A 17,349-nucleotide genomic window follows, 5' to 3' on the forward strand; every position below is an offset into this window, starting at 1 on the left:
CACACACAGCAAACCAGGGCGGTCAGGTCAGGCTACCCAACGGACTCCGGACTTCACCTGGACTTATATCCGCCCAATCGAAGGCGGCGTGACGAACACAAGCAGCCCTCCAAGTTCTCGCCCCCTCCAAGAAGAGTGGCCATTTGACTAAGGAATACGCCATTGGCTTTGTTTCGTCTTTTCGTCCTCTTCTTCTTCACTTTTCTGCTTCTTTTTCACCAAAATCAGATAGGAGAAAGATAGAGAAATTAGATTATAGTATTCTTTTTGAAAATGACCGCTTCGGAAAGGCAGCCTCTGATGAGTCCCTTCCACCGCGGCATCACCGCCCCCAAAGGTACGTACCTCTAATTCATTCCTTTGAACAGTCCCGGGTTTCCGAGTGTAACTATTCACATCGAACCTTTGCTCGGAATTCTTCAAGACAACAACAAAAAAAAAAAAAAAAAAATCAAGAAAAAACTAACTTGTTTATCCTTTCCAGCTGCGAAATGGGCATCTGCAATTGTCTCTCGCCATGATCCCTCGCGGTTCATCCCGCAGACCATTGCCCACCGAGGCTTCAAGGCTTCGTTTCCCGAGAACAGCATGGCGGGGTTCCGGGCGGCCGTTGAGGTTGGCGCCCATGCGCTGGAGACGGATGTGCATCTTTCCAAGGATGGTGTTGTGGTGCTTTCACATGTAAGTTGATTTTCTGATGATATATTCAATGAGATGAGATGAGACGAGATGAGATGAGATGAGATGAATGACCCCAAGAGAGAGTGATGAAGAGAGTGAGAATGGAACACGCCGGCTAATGCATAAATTATTTCATAGGACCCTTCGCTCAAACGATGCTTTGGCGTCGATCTCCTCATCAAGGACTGCACCTGGTCCTATCTCTCCAGCCTTCGCACTCTCAAGGAGCCCCATGAGCCGCTGCCTCGGCTGGTGGATTTGCTAGAGTATCTGGTGTCTGGGCCGGAGACGGAGAAGATTTGGGTCTTGCTGGACATCAAGGTGAGCCTAAAAACTATGAATCAGAAAAAAGACAGCAGGAACCTCTGCTGATATCGTGAATCTTATAGATCGACGACAAGCCCGAGGATCTGCTGCGAGCCGTCGCATGTACCTTTACAGAAGTATCATCCGCAACTCCATGGGACGAACGCATCGTTCTAGGATGCTGGAACGTAAGTCCTCCTCCCACTAACTCATCATCATAATCACCAAAATCACAGAAACTAACAAAATAACACACACAGGCCACATTCATGAAGGCCGCCCTCGCCTTCCTCCCCGGCTTCCCCCTCGCCCACATCTCAACCTCCCTCTACTACTCCCGCCACTTCCTCCCCATCCCCAACCTCGGCTTCAACATGTTCCAGCTCCTCCTCGTCGGGCCCCTCGGCGGCTGGTTCCTCTCAAAGGCCAAATCCGCCTCCCGCCCCGTCTTCGCGTGGACCGTCAACAGCCCAAAGTGGATGGAGTGGTGCATCCGCAAAAACATCCCCAGCACTCCCTCTCTCCCGTCAACCTCATCTTCATCCTCGGCTTCTTCCCTCTCGGTAGACCCCAAACTCGATTCCTCCACTCCAAATCCCGTCTTCATCGACGGCGTCATCACCGACGACCCAAGGCTCTTCCTCCAGGTCTGCTCCCGCGTCGAAGACGACCTCGACGGCAAGACGAGCTCCTCCTCCGCTGTCACACGTCGCCCGAATCTCAGCGTTGTTCTTGGCTCCCTGACCTCCGGACTTCGTACTACATGCGGCATCCTCTTCATCAACGTCTTCGCTACGAGCTTCTTCTGGTATAGGCGGCTTCAGGGCAGGGTGGACAAGTTTGACGTTGGCTTTTTCAAGAATTTCCAGACTTGAAGCGTTCAGGAAATCCCAGTGTTTTCCTTTCCATATTTTCATCTCTTTTTGTTAAGCGGATTTGGGTTGCATTGCTGTTGGAAACGAGTTACATCTCTCCTTTTTTTCGCCTCTTGTTTTTGATTCAGATCCTTAATGATCACTAGACTGCAGACAGACTTATATCAGACACATAGATAACGCAGGGCATAACGGAACAGCACATACTTTTCTTCAAGTCATTCAGAGTTAGGAATATACCATCTACGTTTGTTCTTGTCTATATGCCTGCACCTCCGCTTGTTCTTCCCCTGAGAAGCCTCAATAATAAAAGCATCCTCCTTTCACTTAGCAGCAAAGGGGGATACCTGTAATCGTGCTGCAAAAAAAAAAAAAGATATCGAAATTCATTCCATTCCATTCCGTCCAACTCCAAATATGCCCGCCGCTATTTTCCACTACCCGCTTCTCCTTTTTTTTATATAGTATCAACACCTCATCAAATAAAAAAGGAGCAATACCAGGTAAAATTAGAAAAATAGAAATGAAGAGTGGATTTAAAACATGAATCAAGAAGCCTGCCTGGCCAGCTTAAGCGAAAGGGCGCAGCTCAAATTTCTACGTCAATTTCCAGATCCAGCGCCCCAATAACGTCATCATCCATAATGGGCTTGTGAATAGTCGGCAGGCCTTTAGTTTCTGAATAGTGCTTCTCTTGCAACTTGGCCAGGTGCGGCAGTATTTGTGACGATGAAGGGCCCTTAGCCCCGTTGGTCGCTGCTCCCGCGCCGTCCTTTGGAGCCTCCGGCTTCTCGCCAACCTTTTCGTTGACGTCGTGCACAAACTTGGCCTTTGTTCGAAGTCGTCGCGAGTAGTCTTCGGAAATAACCTCGCCGCGCTTGAGCGCCATCTCGATTTCTCGCGCCTTTGCCTTTTCTTTCAACTGAGCCTTCCGGACCGCTTCTTGATTCAGGCGACGATTCTCTCGGTTACGCTCCGCCAGTCTGTCTTGTTCTGACGACGCCTTGGTGGCCTCTGGGTTTTTGGATGGGCCCAAGCTTGTCTTAAAGGCAAGGCGCTCCCTGCCGAGCTTTTCTAACTCTTCTTGCAGCTCCTCGGCCCTTTGGTCGTCGCCTCGTTGGGCGGCCTCCTCGGCAAGATTGGCAAGTCGTTGGCGCTCCTGTGGATCAAATCGTTTGCGAAGCTCGTTGCGTTTTGCCAGCCTAGCCTTGATCTCCTCATTCGTCCACTTGTGATTGATCAACGCATTGATGTCATCAATCTTGTCTACCAGGAAATCTTTCGTGGGCAATGTGACACCATCATTGTGGCATGTCACTTTGTATCGATTCAATTCACCCTACAAGTCGAGACTGTCAGCACTTCTCCGCACATGAAAAAAGGGGGTAAACTGGAAAAATCATACCTCTGTGAATTGGCCACCTGACGCCGCAATAAAAGGAAACTCTTTGACAGCTTTGCCGTGGGTGGCCTTGACGTATTGATCAGTGACAAACGAGCCTTGAGGACCGTTTAGAGCGTATGGCCTGCCGGTTGTAAATCCTGCAAGAAATCGTTAGCATTTATAGCAAACTATGACATCGGGATCAGACAGCTTTACCCTTAATCAGGGCCATGCGATATTGCTCAATGCCTGTCTCAGGGTGGGCCCCCAGAGCGATGCGGATATAGCACCCCGTAATAGCCGCCTCAAAGCCAGGAGTAGAGCACACCTGCGCAAACTCGTTGCGACCAAGGCGGACTCGGTCGAAATCACGAAGCTCGGGTGGCGGCAGCTCCCTAGCAGCAGCCTTCTCCGGCGAGCGATTGCGCGACTGTCCGAAGTCATCGTCGCTCTCCTCTGGCTCTCTCGATTCGCGTCCATGCGGCGACATGCCATCCCTCCGCCTTTCTCGGTCCTCCTGCCGTCTTGCTTTCTCAGCGCGCGCCCTGCGAAGGGAATCAATCGCCGATTCGCTGCCTTTGCCCGTTTTCGGTCTCGATGCTCTACGAGCGCCATCCTCGAGTTCGGTATCAGCGCTACGCTTCTTCTTAACCTGCTTGCGCTCCTCAATCTCGACGTTGTTGACCATTTGTCGTAGCAGGCGATTCTGACGCTGACGCTCTATCTCAGAGATTCGATCCGCAATAATCTGCTCGCGCTCTACTTCTCGCATGGCCATGATCTCAGCCTTTTCGGCCTCGCTCATAAACATGCCGTCAACAGGATACTTGTCATCGTCGTTGGCCCCCGGGGCAGTGGTAGAACGGCTCGCGCCGTGCGCAGGCTCGGTATCAGAGTCGGACTCATCCATCGAAGCTGATTCCAAGGAGTTGTGTGAAGGGGCATCGGATCTAGAGAGAAGAAGATGAAAGAGTTGCACGTTAATAACTGTCCGATGAACCAGCAGTAAGGGGGCGTTTGCCAATATGAGCAGCAACTGAGGAGCCAGGACAAACTATTGTTCTCCAACCGGCTCCCAGCTGCCAGGCAGCACAATAGAAGTAGAGATTATTCACTTACGCTTCACCCTCATCTTCCGACTCATCCTGCTTTGACCTTCGCTTCGATTTGGTCTCGGGTGACTTAGGCATGTCGTCGTCTGAGGCTGGTGGCGGCGACGCCGACGCCTCTCTGCTCGCGCTCACAGATCCCTCCTCATCCGAGTCACCGCCCGCAAGAGCAAGGAGCTCGTCGTCGATATCAGCCATGATGAAAATCGGCCGTGGCCCCTGTCGTCAATGGCCTAGAGATGCTTCTCAGGGGGGAAGAGCGGTGGCGAGAAAAAGTCCGACGAACGTCGCAGAGGAGTTGGGAGGGCAAACGCGACGGCGCTTTCAGTTCCTAAGCCAGTGGCTTGATTTGACACCCGGATAGAATAGATAAAGAGGGCGAGAAAAAAGATAAGATGATGCCAATTCGATTCCGGCGTATCGACACGATTGGGCCACGGAAGCACTGGATGCGCACAGCAAGTTAGGGGACTGCAGAGTGAAGGAGGAAGAGAGAGGGAGAGAGAGAGATTCAGCACTCGCAGCCAGCCTTTCCACTGTCCACCACTAAAGCTGCTCGCTACAGTATTGCGCTTCGCCTGGGCAATTAACGCGACAGCGGCTCAACGCGGAAAAGCATTTGTCCGGGTCGGATGTAAACCAGCCAATCGGCGGCCTTACCGGCTGCAGGCCCCGTAGCAGCAGCTCGGCATCATGCTTGCATGGTCCGAGTTCGAAAAGTCAATGATGCGGCGATAATACCCGCGGTTTATCGTTTATTGGTGATGCCATCAACGAGCCCAGACAACTGAAGGCCGATATCACAACACATTCTTTGAATAATTTTCTGGCTTAACCTTAATCAATCACAATGGCTTCAATTCGCCTGGCCAGGCTTGCCAGCAGCTTCTGCAAACATCTAATTCCTGCTGCATCTCGCCCTCTCTCCACCAGTGCCGTCCTCCGAGCTACCACATCTTCAACTCCCGAGAGTTCAGCCTCCAACTCTACAAAGAAGCTCAAGCCGCTCACCCAAGAGCAGCGCGACTATCTTTCCTCAGCTGTAAGGCTTCACTCATCAACAAGCACATACTCATAGCAATAAATCACCCAGCTAACCAAGGATATCATCTCTGCTCCAGCTCCGAGTCAACCAAGCCGGCGAACTCGCCGCAACCCTCATCTACTCCGCTCAGAGCCCCATCATCGTCCGCAAGCACCCCCATCTCCGCCCTCTGATGGCGCACATGTACGACCAAGAGGCCGTTCACTTCTCAACCTTCAACAGCCTCATCCACAAGCACCGTGTCCGACCCACGGCTCTCTACCCGCTATGGTCCGTCCTCGCCAGTGGCCTCGGCTGGTCCACCGCCATCATGGGCCGCGAGGCCGCCATGGCCTGTACCGAGGCCGTCGAGACTGAAATCGGCAATCACTACAACGAGCAGATCCGCTCCATCTTGGAGATGATTGCTGAGTGGGAGGCGCAAGGATACGATGTCAGCGGCGAGATCAAGCAGCTGGTGGACACCCTACGTAGGATACGAGATGAGGAGCTAGAGCATCTAGATCATGCGGTGGAAAACGATGCCAGAAAGGCAGAACCCCATTGGCTATTGACAAACGTGATAAGGGCCGGTTGTCGTGGCGCGATATGGGTGAGCGAAAAGGTATAATTACCATGAATAGGCCTGCAGCATAGCGTGTGTGTAAAAATAATGCTAGGTATATATTATAGGTGTTTTGTGTAATATTATATATGAATCCATTATAGCCATAGGAAAGCACAAAGTTGAATAAGCCTTTGGTAGGTCATGAAAGTCTAAGACGAAAGAATGGCAACGCTATGGTTGAATGGCTTTCAGTTTCCCCTTTTCCACGGTAAGCAGTGTTCCCCGTTGTATGCAATGACTTCTCTATCCCGCTGAAATACATGAAAAATGAACCACCCCATCATCACTCGCTATACCGACCCAAGAAGTAAAACAGGAAAGTAAAGATGAGAAAAATCGATTAATTACTGTAATGTAGTTAGCCTCGGCCTCTTCAGAAATAGATTTTTTGACGCATGTCACTTACTAAATGGTAATAGGAGCCACTCCATCTACCTGGTAACCCCAGTTACCATTGTGCTCCTCTGTAAGCAGCCAATCGTATGGGAATTCGACTAGGTTTCCTTGCACCATTTCCAAGAGCTGCTCAGCCTCGACACGCGATGGCATTTCTTCAATCAAGAGTCCACGGCGGCTCCCCTTAGTGGTGGCTCGGCGACGACGCTTGACTGGTGCACTAGCAGCTGGCGCCAGAGGAGGAGCAGCATTAGTATCCCTCGATGACGGCTTCTCCATGGTTGAGAAAGTCGGTCTGCGGTCTCTGCTTTTGCTTCGCGAGACTGGCTTTGATGGAGAAGTGTCCATTGTAGGGAACGGCACTTCTCCTGCAGCATAAACAGGTGAGGGCGGTTCTAGCGAGCTCTGGTTGTCTGTTACTCCATCGGCAGGCGGAGGACGGAGAGCCAATTCCTCTCCGCTGCTGCCGCGTGAAGCCGGCTTCTCGTTTTCGTCGTCGCCGTCGCCCTCGGGCAGCTGAATCTTAGGTTGGTCGCTGTGCTTTGGAGCTGCTGCCTCGTCGCCAGGGGTGCGCTGTCGGCTTGCCTCAGTTTCGTCAGTGGCAGATTTCCCCTCCATCATAGCACGGAACTTGACGCTGTAATCCATATATTCGCGATATTCAGCCCAAGTGCCAACTTTGGAATCAGGCATGCAACGGAAAACTCTACGATAAAGCACTGTATTGTTGCGCGCAGACCGACCCCAAACTTCGTCCATAAAGGTGGGATCTAACGGATCTTGCATACAGTCCTTATCGATGAGAGCGGGCAGGATATCTGCAGCCAACGGATGGAACGGCTCGTTTGTTGGGCGGCCTGTCTTGGGATCGATATGCGCAGGAGGGCCACCAATGTTTGTATCGTCAAGCACGGGCAAGGGCACCGCTGGTGCAGCTGAAGCCAGGCCAGGCTGATCAGCCGTATCCGCGCCATTCCTGCTAGCTGGGGGGAGAGGTGCGGTCGAGGTACCAGGTTCATCGTTATGATTCTGGTGTGAAGTGTGGTGACGGCGTGAAGTGGGAGACTGAGGAGCCTGGTGTGTCCCTGAGAGCCGCTTCCCATCGTGTAAAAGGACTTCACGGCCATCAACTATAGCAGAATCTCGACCCTCATCTGTGCCCGACTTTTCTGCCGACTTCCAGTGGTCTGGGCCATATCCTGACAAATCCAACTGATGGCCCTTGTCAGTGACACGAGGGTCGGTCTCGGGCTCTTCTCCTTTTAATGAAGAGGAGTCAAGGTCTTGGGTGGCCTCCACTGTTGCCAGATCAAGATCGTGGTTGAAGCTAGGCAAACGAAGGTTATTAATTGGCAGTGGTGCACTCTTAGAGCTGGACATTTCGCCGACAGGCGTCGCGTCCTCCTCGTATATAGCGTCCATGTCCTGCTCAAAGGCGGCGTCTTCCATTTCCTCTGCTTCTCGCTCCTCCTCTAGGATTCCATCCACGTCGAGGCCAAGATGCTCTCGCATCAACCTCATCCGAAGAGTGTGGGCAAATCGGCCAACTCGGTAAGGCTTGCCGGCCATTTTGGACCACAGCATGTCGGTGTCACGGACTATGGCGGCAACTTCTGAGTCTCTGCTACCAAGCAAAGACCGTTCGTTGATATTCGCAGAACCAATCAGCGCAATTCTGTCGTCTACGACGATGGCTTTGGCATGGATATAGAGTTGCTCAGTTACGAGAGCCTCATTTCCCATTACTCCCCATTGCCGGAGCGAGTAAAAGTTAATGTAGTCCTCGGGCTCGATGCCTGCGGCACGGAGGCGTCCAAAAATGGAGTTCTCTCCACGGCAGATGCTTTTGTATTGGCACATGACAATCAATCGGACGCTGGTACCTTCTTGTTCATCAACAGTGTTCTGAAAGCCGGGCATGAGAGGTATGATGATGACGCATCTCCAGTCTTCGCCATTCTTATGAGCACGAATGATGCGGTCAACCAGAGCATCTCCGATGCGGTTGACGATCTTTGCGCCGTATGCCTCTGTGCTCGTAATAAAAAACTGGTTCTCGATGTAAACAAAATGTTCGGATTCTTCAATCATGTGGACGTAAGCGGTTTGGATACTGTGTTCAGTGTCATCAGTCCCCAAGGACCAAGTTGACGCAGACCGCAGCATTTGCACTTCACAAGTGCCTGTCAACCCAAGAGCCTCGAGGTCTTCAAACTTCGCATCGGGAGGTGGCAACAGGAATGGCAGTGGTCTAGTTGGCTTTCGCCCTCGGCGGAGATAGTTCCACCGCTGGACAAAATGGCGAGTCAAGTCTCGGGCAGGCTGTCCGACGACCTGCATGGAAATGTCGTGCCATGGCATTCTAGGAACCTTGCCTCGGTCGTACATTTCCTCATACGGCTCGTGCAGGTTGAAAAAATCCTGGACTCTCGGATTTGAATAATCTTTTCCGGGGAACAGCTGTACGTGCTCAGAGTCCTTGGGCATCTCGGATGGCTCGAATCCTGTCGGCTTATCGTCGACAATAGGATGTTGCGGGCTGTCCCAGCGACCAAAGCAAAGGTCTATACCACCCAGGAATGCTACGTCGTGATCGACAATGCAGATTTTTTCGTGGTGAGCAAAGAAGAACTGGTTTTTCTTGAACTGGTTCGGGGATCGCTGAACAAAGATGTTTGGATGAAGATTGAGAAGCGAGAATTTGGTGTATTCGGAATCAATTGGGATGGCTGCTTCGACATTTCGATAGACAATCACAAAGACCTTGACGCCTTCTCGTGCTTTCTTCTGGAGTAGTCGATCCAGTCGCCATTTCTGGCTAATACACGCAGGTCGGCGCATATAGAGCTCGGGGCTCAGCCACCAGTCATGAATGTAGATGACGTCCCGCGCCATATTGATGGCTCTCGACACATTCCACATGTAATCACGCCCATCGACCAGCCACTGGGCAAAGACGCCAGACCGAACCGGTGCAAAGCTGTCAAACCGCTTCTTCTGATACCAAAGTGTCTGCTTAAGCATTTCGTTGATTGAGTCCTCAAACTGTCGCATCACAGACTGGTAGCGCGAGAAGAGTCGGATTTTACGATCCGAGGTGCGCATTTTTAGCGTGTGGTGTTTCTCGGGAGATGGCTCCATATCCATTTCGTCTTCGGCCTTCTTCTTCTTCTTGGAGCCAATATTTTTCAATGCCTTCCTCTTAGAAACAATGCTAAACTTGGTGTCGACGAGATAAACATCATAAATGTTCATGTTCTCGGGCGATTCCACACACACAATGTAACTCTGTCTAACGAGAAACCATTTACGGCTGTGTCGAGCAATGACTTTTGCCGGTGTCAAAACACGGCGGAAATCGAGACCCTTTGACATTTGGAGGTGAAGGTAGCCCTCTTTCCCATGGTAACTTCCTTCTGCAGCCAGACGAACACCCAGGGCCGACAATTCAAGGAATCGACAAAGGCGATTGCTGTCAGCCCTAAACATGAGCCATCGAATCATCTCAGAGAGATACTTCTCCAGAATACGTCTTTGCTTCTCCACGTAGCGTAGCCTACGGGCCTCTTTATCGAGGCCAGTATTGCCTTCAGCCGTAGACATTTCACCTGCATCGGTGAAGCCGGTAGATCTTCGCCGCATGCCGAGGAAATTGCCACGGGACTTCTTTCTTGAGTGCTGAAAGGGTCCTTCACCCATATCCTCGGCAGCCGTCATCTCAGCAGCAGTCTCTTCGCCACGGCCGCTGGCCTGATCGGCCTGTTCATCGTCCTCACTTTCGTCTCCCTTGTTGCGAGCACCACGAAGGTAGGGGAACGCCGAATAGGGGAACTTGGGCTGCTTGGGACGGCCTCCGAGATCTTTCCCGAGCATGTATTTGTCGTTGTTCAGGGCAAATTTGTACCGGAAATGTAGGTTATAGATGTCCCTGATAGTTCTGATAACCAGCCAGTTCATTCGGCTCGGGCCGCTTCCGTACTCCAACTCGATTGTGAATATCCAGTGGCGCTCTTTATCATCATCCGGCATGGGCGCGCTGTCCTTGATCTTGAGCTTCAACTGCTCCAGTAGGACTGGGATCCTCTTATTCCCATGCTCGTCCCGCTGAATCATGCTAGCGAGCATCAGAACAGCAGGGGCACCGGCTCTCAACTCGGCCATTAGTTCCGCAGATTTGTAGTAATCAAAACGATCCTCCTTCTTTTGTCGGAGCAGCTTTAGTGTACTCTTGACCTGCTTCCATTTCTGGGCACCATAACTAGAGGCTCGCTCAGCTCGCTCTGACGTGAAGAAATGCTTCCTGGGGGTCAGCGCATCTCCGTCAGACATGCCTCCACCACCAAAGACAGTGATGCGTCGCGTATGACCATTGCGCCGCCCGACGGCGGTAGAGTTATCCAGATCCTCTACATCTTCATCCGGGGGGCTCATTGTATTATTCATCCAGGAATATCCCCGTCGAAAGGGCTTTCGTCTCTCAGGAATCTCGCCATCAGACACAGCATGATCGGGCTGTGTCGTATCGGGCATGCTTGCCCGGCGCCTCAACAGGCGATCATACGTGCTTAATGCATCTAGGTCGGCTGGAAACCGGCTGAGGTTTGGGAAGTTGGACACAGAGCCCTTCTTGAAGCGCCGGCTCTTTCGCTTGTTCTTCTTAACTGCACCAGGTATGGCGGCCTCATCTGCAGTTTCGACATCGGCATCGGCGTCAGATTGCTCTTCATTGAGAGCTTCCGGAATTCGGGTCGTTACTCTAGAGGCTGTGGGAGAGTTGGGGAACGATTGCGTGCCGAAGTCGGACGGAAACGTCGGTGTATTCAGGGATTTTGGAGTCTGAGAGCCGGTATTGGCTGTAAGAGCTTTGATCTTGGACATGAGGCTTGTTCGGGACCGGGTCGGCGTATCAGGCTCTTCCAAAGGCACCGATCCCGGGGGTTGGAAATCAGGTTCAGCAAACTGGATGGTACGTCCTGCATCTGCCTGTAAAGTCTCTTGGGTACTAGAATCAAGTCCGGCCGGTATGTCTTGCTGTTTCGGTGGCGGCGGTGATTGAGAATTGGGAATTGGTTCTCCAGCAGCTAATGGATCGGGATGACTCAATCCGCCATTCCAATAATCGTTGGCTGCTTTGGGGGAGGCTTCTTCGCCCAGCTGTTGCTCTGACGTATTGGGAGTCGCGGACAGCAGGCCATCGTTCGACTTTGGCGGCTGAAATCGGGGCTGTGATTCTGCGTTTGCTGGAGAGGGAGCGTCGGGAGTCCTCGTCATTGGCGAGACGGACTCGTCTTTATGTTCGGGAGCCATGGCGGCTTGCCAACAGATCGAGGTTGGGAGAAGTAAGTCGGGGTCGTATGTGAGTTTTTAGGTGGCGGGTTTGGGGGTGGTGGATGGTGGATGGTGGATGTATATGTGGACTTGTGGTTTTACTACCAGAAGGTCATCATCGAACGCTGGAGTCACTGGGAAAGAGAAAATATCAATGGAAATTCCACAGCCAAATTGCAGTCCCGTCACGCAACCAGACAGCCAGTGGGATGATGATTGTCGGGTGTGGTTGGCGGTTTTGCACGCGACGTTGCAGCTGCCGCAGAGGCCGAGGCGGAAAAGGGAGGGACGGTCAAGGCTCGTAGCCCGCCAAAATCAGAATGACAGCAGAGCAGACAAGTATCGTAGGGCATGTGATGAAGTCGAGATTGAATGCCATAAACGAGGAAACAATTAGCAATCCCACGAACAGCAGCAGCCGATTCACGTGGGGAAGAGAATGGTTGAGGCAAGCTCTTGCTGTTGCGCGGTGGTGACGATAATGACCGAATGACCACCTCCTTGGATTAAGTTGGTGGCAGGGGGCCTGGGGCGTTATCGATTAAGGCACGTTAGCGGTATCTTCAGCACCACCAGGAGAGATGCACGCGCCACATGGCAAAAGCGGTAGCACCTAGTCTTTCACTAAGGTGTGTATTGCCGCCCATCCATACAATCAAATTTGACGAAATATAAACCTGATTCAATTGTACTACATTATATGGTACCTTACACAATCCTTTATTCCGCCGCAAATGCACATGCATTCTAAGATAATTACTCGCCACCTATTCCTTTCCCCTCAAGATTCCTATCATGGAGACCCTCTCATTAAATCGCCTGTACCAAGGTTCCTAAGTAAATGTGCCCCAAATAGGTACATTTTTACTTTCATTACTTGGGCGGCTTGGAATTCGGCACTCTATAATGTGGGAGCTTCCATAGCAACACCCAACCAGGCACCGTCCGAAAAGTTTGATTCAATTGCCACCTCCCGACCAACGCATAGAACCTGGAACCTACTAGGTATTTATAGAATACATGCATTGGTTGAGGTATAATAAAACCTTGAAGTAAGTAATTACGGCTACCGGTTGCGGTAGCGCAATTGTCTCTTCATTATGACCTGCAATACGGAATAAAAATAGTGCAGCTTAGCAATAAGAGTAAATTTACATGTAAGTCAGCGTATCGGACTAGGAATGAGCCCAATGAGAGATGTCGATGTCGATGAGCGTATTAACAGACATATGATCTCGTAGATGGCAGGCATTTATTTACAGCCTTGGACAAGAGACAGCGAGGTTGCACACTTCTTAACGACCGTCTCATTCGGCTTGGATTTATGCTGTGCTCTTCTTACAACAAGGCTCACGGGTGAGTGTGCTGATCAACAAGGTTTGAATAGAGGAGGTCGAGAGGGGAATATAAACTCAAGATGTCAGGCACAAAACAAGGTTTGCAAATAAAGCAGTAGTAGGTACACGCTGCGCCATTCGATCAACCCTAGTTCCACAAGATGGAAGATGTGGTTGGGTCATGCAATGAGCTGCAGATGCAGTGTCTGCTCTGCATGGCCGAGGGGAATGAGCTGTTGATAGGTCTAAGAATAAGGCTGATGCTACCATGGCCCACTGGTCGACCAGTCAAGCTAGACTTTGGGTGTGTAAACTGTGGCATTCTAGGGTTAGAACGGCATATCCCTAACATTGAGGACATCCTGCAAAATGCAAGACGCGAGAGTTGCTCTTGGTCAGTTGGCCGCTTCAGTATATCCTTAGGTAGTCAGAGGCTCTTGTACTGGGGCAGGCTTTACAACTTGGGAATCTGCGTCTCTACACTGCGGCCGTTGTAGGACTACGAACAAACAAACTGGTCTCCTCTTGGTAGTTGACCAGGTACGGTCATAGGAGCCATATCATGTCTAGCAGGTAAAATTAGCCAAGTTATATGGCGAACCTATCCTAACCGGCGAATGTGTAGAGAGCATCTTGCTTTAGTTCATGTAAGCTCAAGCTCCAATTATACAGACCATGTCTTTGCTATCATGAACGAGGAGATGAGGCGCTTCGCAAGCTCTGGGTGATCGATCGGCTGGAAGCCTCATAAAGACTATACTGTTAGGCACATCTTCCTCATCTTCGCCGTACCACATCTTTGGCGTAGCATAGTCTACTCAGCCAATCCCATAATGTCACTGGACGTTTTGCAAAGACCTCCCGCTTAGGTTGACATATGTCGATCAAAGTATGAGCAAAACGAATGCATGGTCCGAACCTTTCCGAGTTAATGCGATAGTCATGTTGCTCTATTTGCCCCTTTGCGAAAATAAATAAATAGCTCTGCGTTTCTACGTCAATGTTGTTCGTATTGTGTGCAACTTATTACCTGATAGTCTCGTCTGAGACAATCTCACTGCAACTGCAGCAACCCCCTCCCTTCGTAATACGCGTATTGAGCCGCTGTAATCTTACCCTCTGCACCAATTGTCTGACACTTTGGGATTCCGATCAAGAGTACGACACAGGGCCAATACGAATACGGCGCATCGCGGCGGAGATCTGGCAAGTAAAGGCGCTAAATGGCGAATTGGAGATCCATAAATCTTGTCCGATACCTCGTCCCGGCCACTTAAACTCAAGGGCCGAGTGAGAATCCCGCGTATTTCCACTGCGGCTAATTAAGCGGAAAAGGCACCAGGTACCGCCGCGCGCTGATTTGGCTACAGAGGTACATCTCGGCGCCGCCTACCCCTGAAATCCCAGCTCGAACACCCCCGTCGCCCAGCGAGCCAATAGCGTTACATCACGATCCCAAAAAGTTCCCATCTCTGGCTTCTTCAACGCGGTGCGCGACAGAGCGCATTTTTCTGGTTTCTTGTCTTGTCTCCCACCGCTCCTCGCATCTGTAAACGCTGCCTGTTCTCGTGGCGTGAGGTAATCAGCGGGCGTGAGTAACTAGCGATCTGCTCCAGATCTGCTCAAGCAATTCTTCCATCGACACCTTCACTTCGCTAGAAATCTCGACAAAAGGGCAGCTCGTCACCATGGCGACCCGATATTCGCTGCGCCAGACTCCTCGGTAAGTGCAGCAAATGGCTGTTTTGCCCCTGAGATCCGAGATTGGAACAAGGTCGAGATACTTGGTTACTCGCGTGCTCGGATCGCCTTGGGATCGCACCTCGAAATGATACACGCGCCGCGGCGTCCTGCGAGTAGAGATGCGAATGCTAACCCCCGCCCAGGAAGAAGGAGCTCTTCGATGGCATGGTTGAAACGCCAAAGAAGCAGTCTTCGCGCGCTCGCCAGTCCTCACAGGCCCCCGAAGCCGCAGACATCGTAGAGTCTGTTGAGCCCGCCGCCCCTCGCGAACGCATCACCCGCCGTCGCACCGCCAAGTTCATCGAGAACTTGGATGAAGACGACATCAAGCCCCTCAATGGCACTGCCAACGGTCACGCAAATGGCCATGCCAACGGCTATACTAATGGCAGCGCCAACGGTCATGCCAATGGACATGCCAATGGACATAGCAACGGACACGCCAACGGCGCGCCGAACGGAAAGGATGCGATCCACACAAACGGAAACTCTGAGGGTCACATGGTGGACGGCTGGAAGCCAGGCCAGGATCCCAAGATCGACTACTCGGGCGAATTTGAGTTCGGCGGCTCGATAGGCACCGGGTTCATGATGCTCTTCTTCCCCATCCTCATGTGGTACATGTGGGCTGGCGCCACCTTCTACAACGGCAAGTTCCCCAGCCGCACTCCCGGCCAGAGCTGGGCTGAGTTCGGAACTCATCTGGTCGACCTCGTCTGGACCAATGCATTCCCCCACTCAAAGGCATGGATTTGGTACTGGAGCTACCTCATCTTCGAGGGCGCGTGCTACTGTCTTCTTCCCGGTGTCTGGGGCAAGGGCAAGCCTCTTCCCCACGCCGGTGGCAAGCAGCTCGATTACTTCTGCAATGCCTATGCCAGCTTGTACACCACGTTCGCCGTCCTGGGTGCCCTGCACTTCTCCGGCATCTGGCCCCTCTACACGGCCCTCGATGAGTTTGGTCCTCTGTTGTCGGTTGCCATCTGCAGCGGCTTCATTGTCAGCTTCGTCGCTTATTTCTCTGCGTTGTGGAGAGGCAAGCAGCACCGTATGACTGGCTACCCCGTCTATGACTTCTTCATGGGCGCTGAGCTGAACCCTCGCATGTTTGGTATCCTTGATTTCAAGATGTTCTTCGAGGTTCGCATGCCCTGGTACTTCCTCCTGATTCTCAGTCTCGGTGCGGCTGCGCGTCAGTATGAGCAGTATGGCTACGTTTCTGGCGAGGTCATGTTCCTCGTCATGGCTCACTACCTCTATGCCAACGCCTGCGCCAAGGGCGAGGAGCTCATCATCACGACTTGGGACATGTACTACGAGAAATGGGGCTTCATGCTCATTTTCTGGAACCTTGCTGGTGTCCCTCTGTCTTACTGCCACTGCACCCTCTACCTGGCTAACCACGATCCCGCCACTTACCGCTGGAACCGCTACGCCCTGGTCGTTATGTACGGTGCCTACCTTTTCTGGTACTGGGTGTGGGACAGCTGCAACAGCCAGAAGAACCGCTTCCGTGCCATGGAGAAGGGTAACCTCATCAAGCGCAACACGTTCCCCCAGGTCCCTTGGCAAACCCTCAAGAACCCCAAGACCATCAAGACTCCTCAGGGCACCATCCTTGTCGACGGTTGGTATGGCCTTGCTCGCAAGATCCACTACACCTCTGACCTTTGGTTCTCCGTCTCCTGGGGTCTAATCACCGGCTTCGAGTAAGTGATGCTTTCCATGAGATGTATTATCCCACCAAGAGACTCATTTCGCTAACATTTCGCTTTCTTCTCTATTAATAGGAGTCCCTTCCCCTGGTTCTACCCCGTCTTCTTCGGATGCATGATTGCCCACCGCGCGCATAGAGACATCACCCGCTGCCGCGCCAAGTACGGCGAAGCGTGGCTCGAATATGAACGACAGGTTCCCTATCTCTTCATTCCTGTAAGCCTCCCCTTGTTCCTAGCTCTCTTGAGACTCGTCCTAACACAATCCGCAGTACGTCATCTAAGAACAATTCGTTTCGTGACCGGGCTCCGCTTCTCCCGTACATATTAAAGAGTTATCTCTCTTGACAAAAGAGAAGAGTTTCTGAGTTTCTTTTTTTTTTTTTTTTCGGCAAAAGCATGTGATAGATATAATACAAAGGGCGACGCAAATGGGCCATGCTTATTCCCCGTTCAGACGGGAGGGGGAAAACAACTGGAAGAAAGAAAAAAATTGACGGAAAATGTTTTTTTAATAAATGATGTAAGACGATCAGAGTGGGATTAGGGATTAAGAATTACCTATACGCCTTAATGTTTGTATCATGTAGTTTTAGGATGGATGGACGCAAAGATATTACTAGTAGCATTAATTAATAGCATATCATACAGAAATGGCAGGCAGAGTCTTGTAGTGATTGCGAATCCCGTAAAAACATGTAAATACAAAGACAGCGGTTTGACCTATTTTGCAGCCCCAGCAGGTGATTCCCAATTTATGTGACTGCCTGGGCACTATTTATCTTAAAGAAGCCTGTTTATACTTGATGATTTATCTCAAGTT

At 51.5% G+C, this 17,349-nt stretch overlaps 5 protein-coding genes across 5 annotated transcripts; 3 read left to right on the top strand and 2 right to left on the bottom strand.

The window, feature by feature from the left end:
• Positions 1-273: 273 nt before the first annotated feature.
• On the top strand, positions 274-1,862 carry T069G_00683 (glycerophosphoryl diester phosphodiesterase family domain-containing protein; the record flags this gene model as incomplete). The annotated part of the gene is made up of 6 exons (XM_056167893.1): positions 274-337; positions 485-681; positions 820-1,002; positions 1,071-1,175; positions 1,248-1,497; positions 1,555-1,862. The coding sequence occupies 6 exons, from the start codon at positions 274-276 to the stop codon at positions 1,860-1,862; spliced, it is 1,107 nt and encodes a 368-aa protein (XP_056033209.1).
• A 589-nt stretch (positions 1,863-2,451) lies between these two features.
• On the bottom strand, positions 2,452-4,553 carry T069G_00684 (plus-3 domain-containing protein; the record flags this gene model as incomplete). The annotated part of the gene is made up of 4 exons (XM_056167894.1): positions 2,452-3,201; positions 3,268-3,404; positions 3,463-4,196; positions 4,366-4,553. The coding sequence occupies 4 exons, from the start codon at positions 4,551-4,553 to the stop codon at positions 2,452-2,454; spliced, it is 1,809 nt and encodes a 602-aa protein (XP_056033210.1).
• A 652-nt stretch (positions 4,554-5,205) lies between these two features.
• T069G_00685 (ubiquinone biosynthesis protein COQ7 domain-containing protein) lies at positions 5,206-6,010 on the top strand (the record flags this gene model as incomplete). Its single annotated transcript, XM_056167895.1, has 2 exons — positions 5,206-5,397; positions 5,477-6,010. The coding sequence occupies 2 exons, from the start codon at positions 5,206-5,208 to the stop codon at positions 6,008-6,010; spliced, it is 726 nt and encodes a 241-aa protein (XP_056033211.1).
• Positions 6,011-6,412: 402 nt separating this feature from the next.
• On the bottom strand, positions 6,413-7,972 carry T069G_00686 (uncharacterized protein; the record flags this gene model as incomplete). The annotated part of the gene is made up of 1 exon (XM_056167896.1): positions 6,413-7,972. The coding sequence occupies one exon, from the start codon at positions 7,970-7,972 to the stop codon at positions 6,413-6,415; it is 1,560 nt and encodes a 519-aa protein (XP_056033212.1).
• A 6,784-nt stretch (positions 7,973-14,756) lies between these two features.
• T069G_00687 (ergosterol biosynthesis ERG4/ERG24 family domain-containing protein) lies at positions 14,757-16,810 on the top strand (the record flags this gene model as incomplete). Its single annotated transcript, XM_056167897.1, has 4 exons — positions 14,757-14,791; positions 14,955-16,520; positions 16,602-16,743; positions 16,799-16,810. 4 exons carry the CDS (start codon positions 14,757-14,759, stop codon positions 16,808-16,810), a joined length of 1,755 nt encoding a protein of 584 aa, XP_056033213.1.
• Between the last annotated feature and the right edge of the window lie 539 nt (positions 16,811-17,349).

This window comes from Trichoderma breve, chromosome 1 (genome assembly GCF_028502605.1).
Source record: "Trichoderma breve strain T069 chromosome 1, whole genome shotgun sequence".
Taxonomy (NCBI): Eukaryota; Fungi; Ascomycota; class Sordariomycetes; order Hypocreales; family Hypocreaceae; genus Trichoderma; species Trichoderma breve.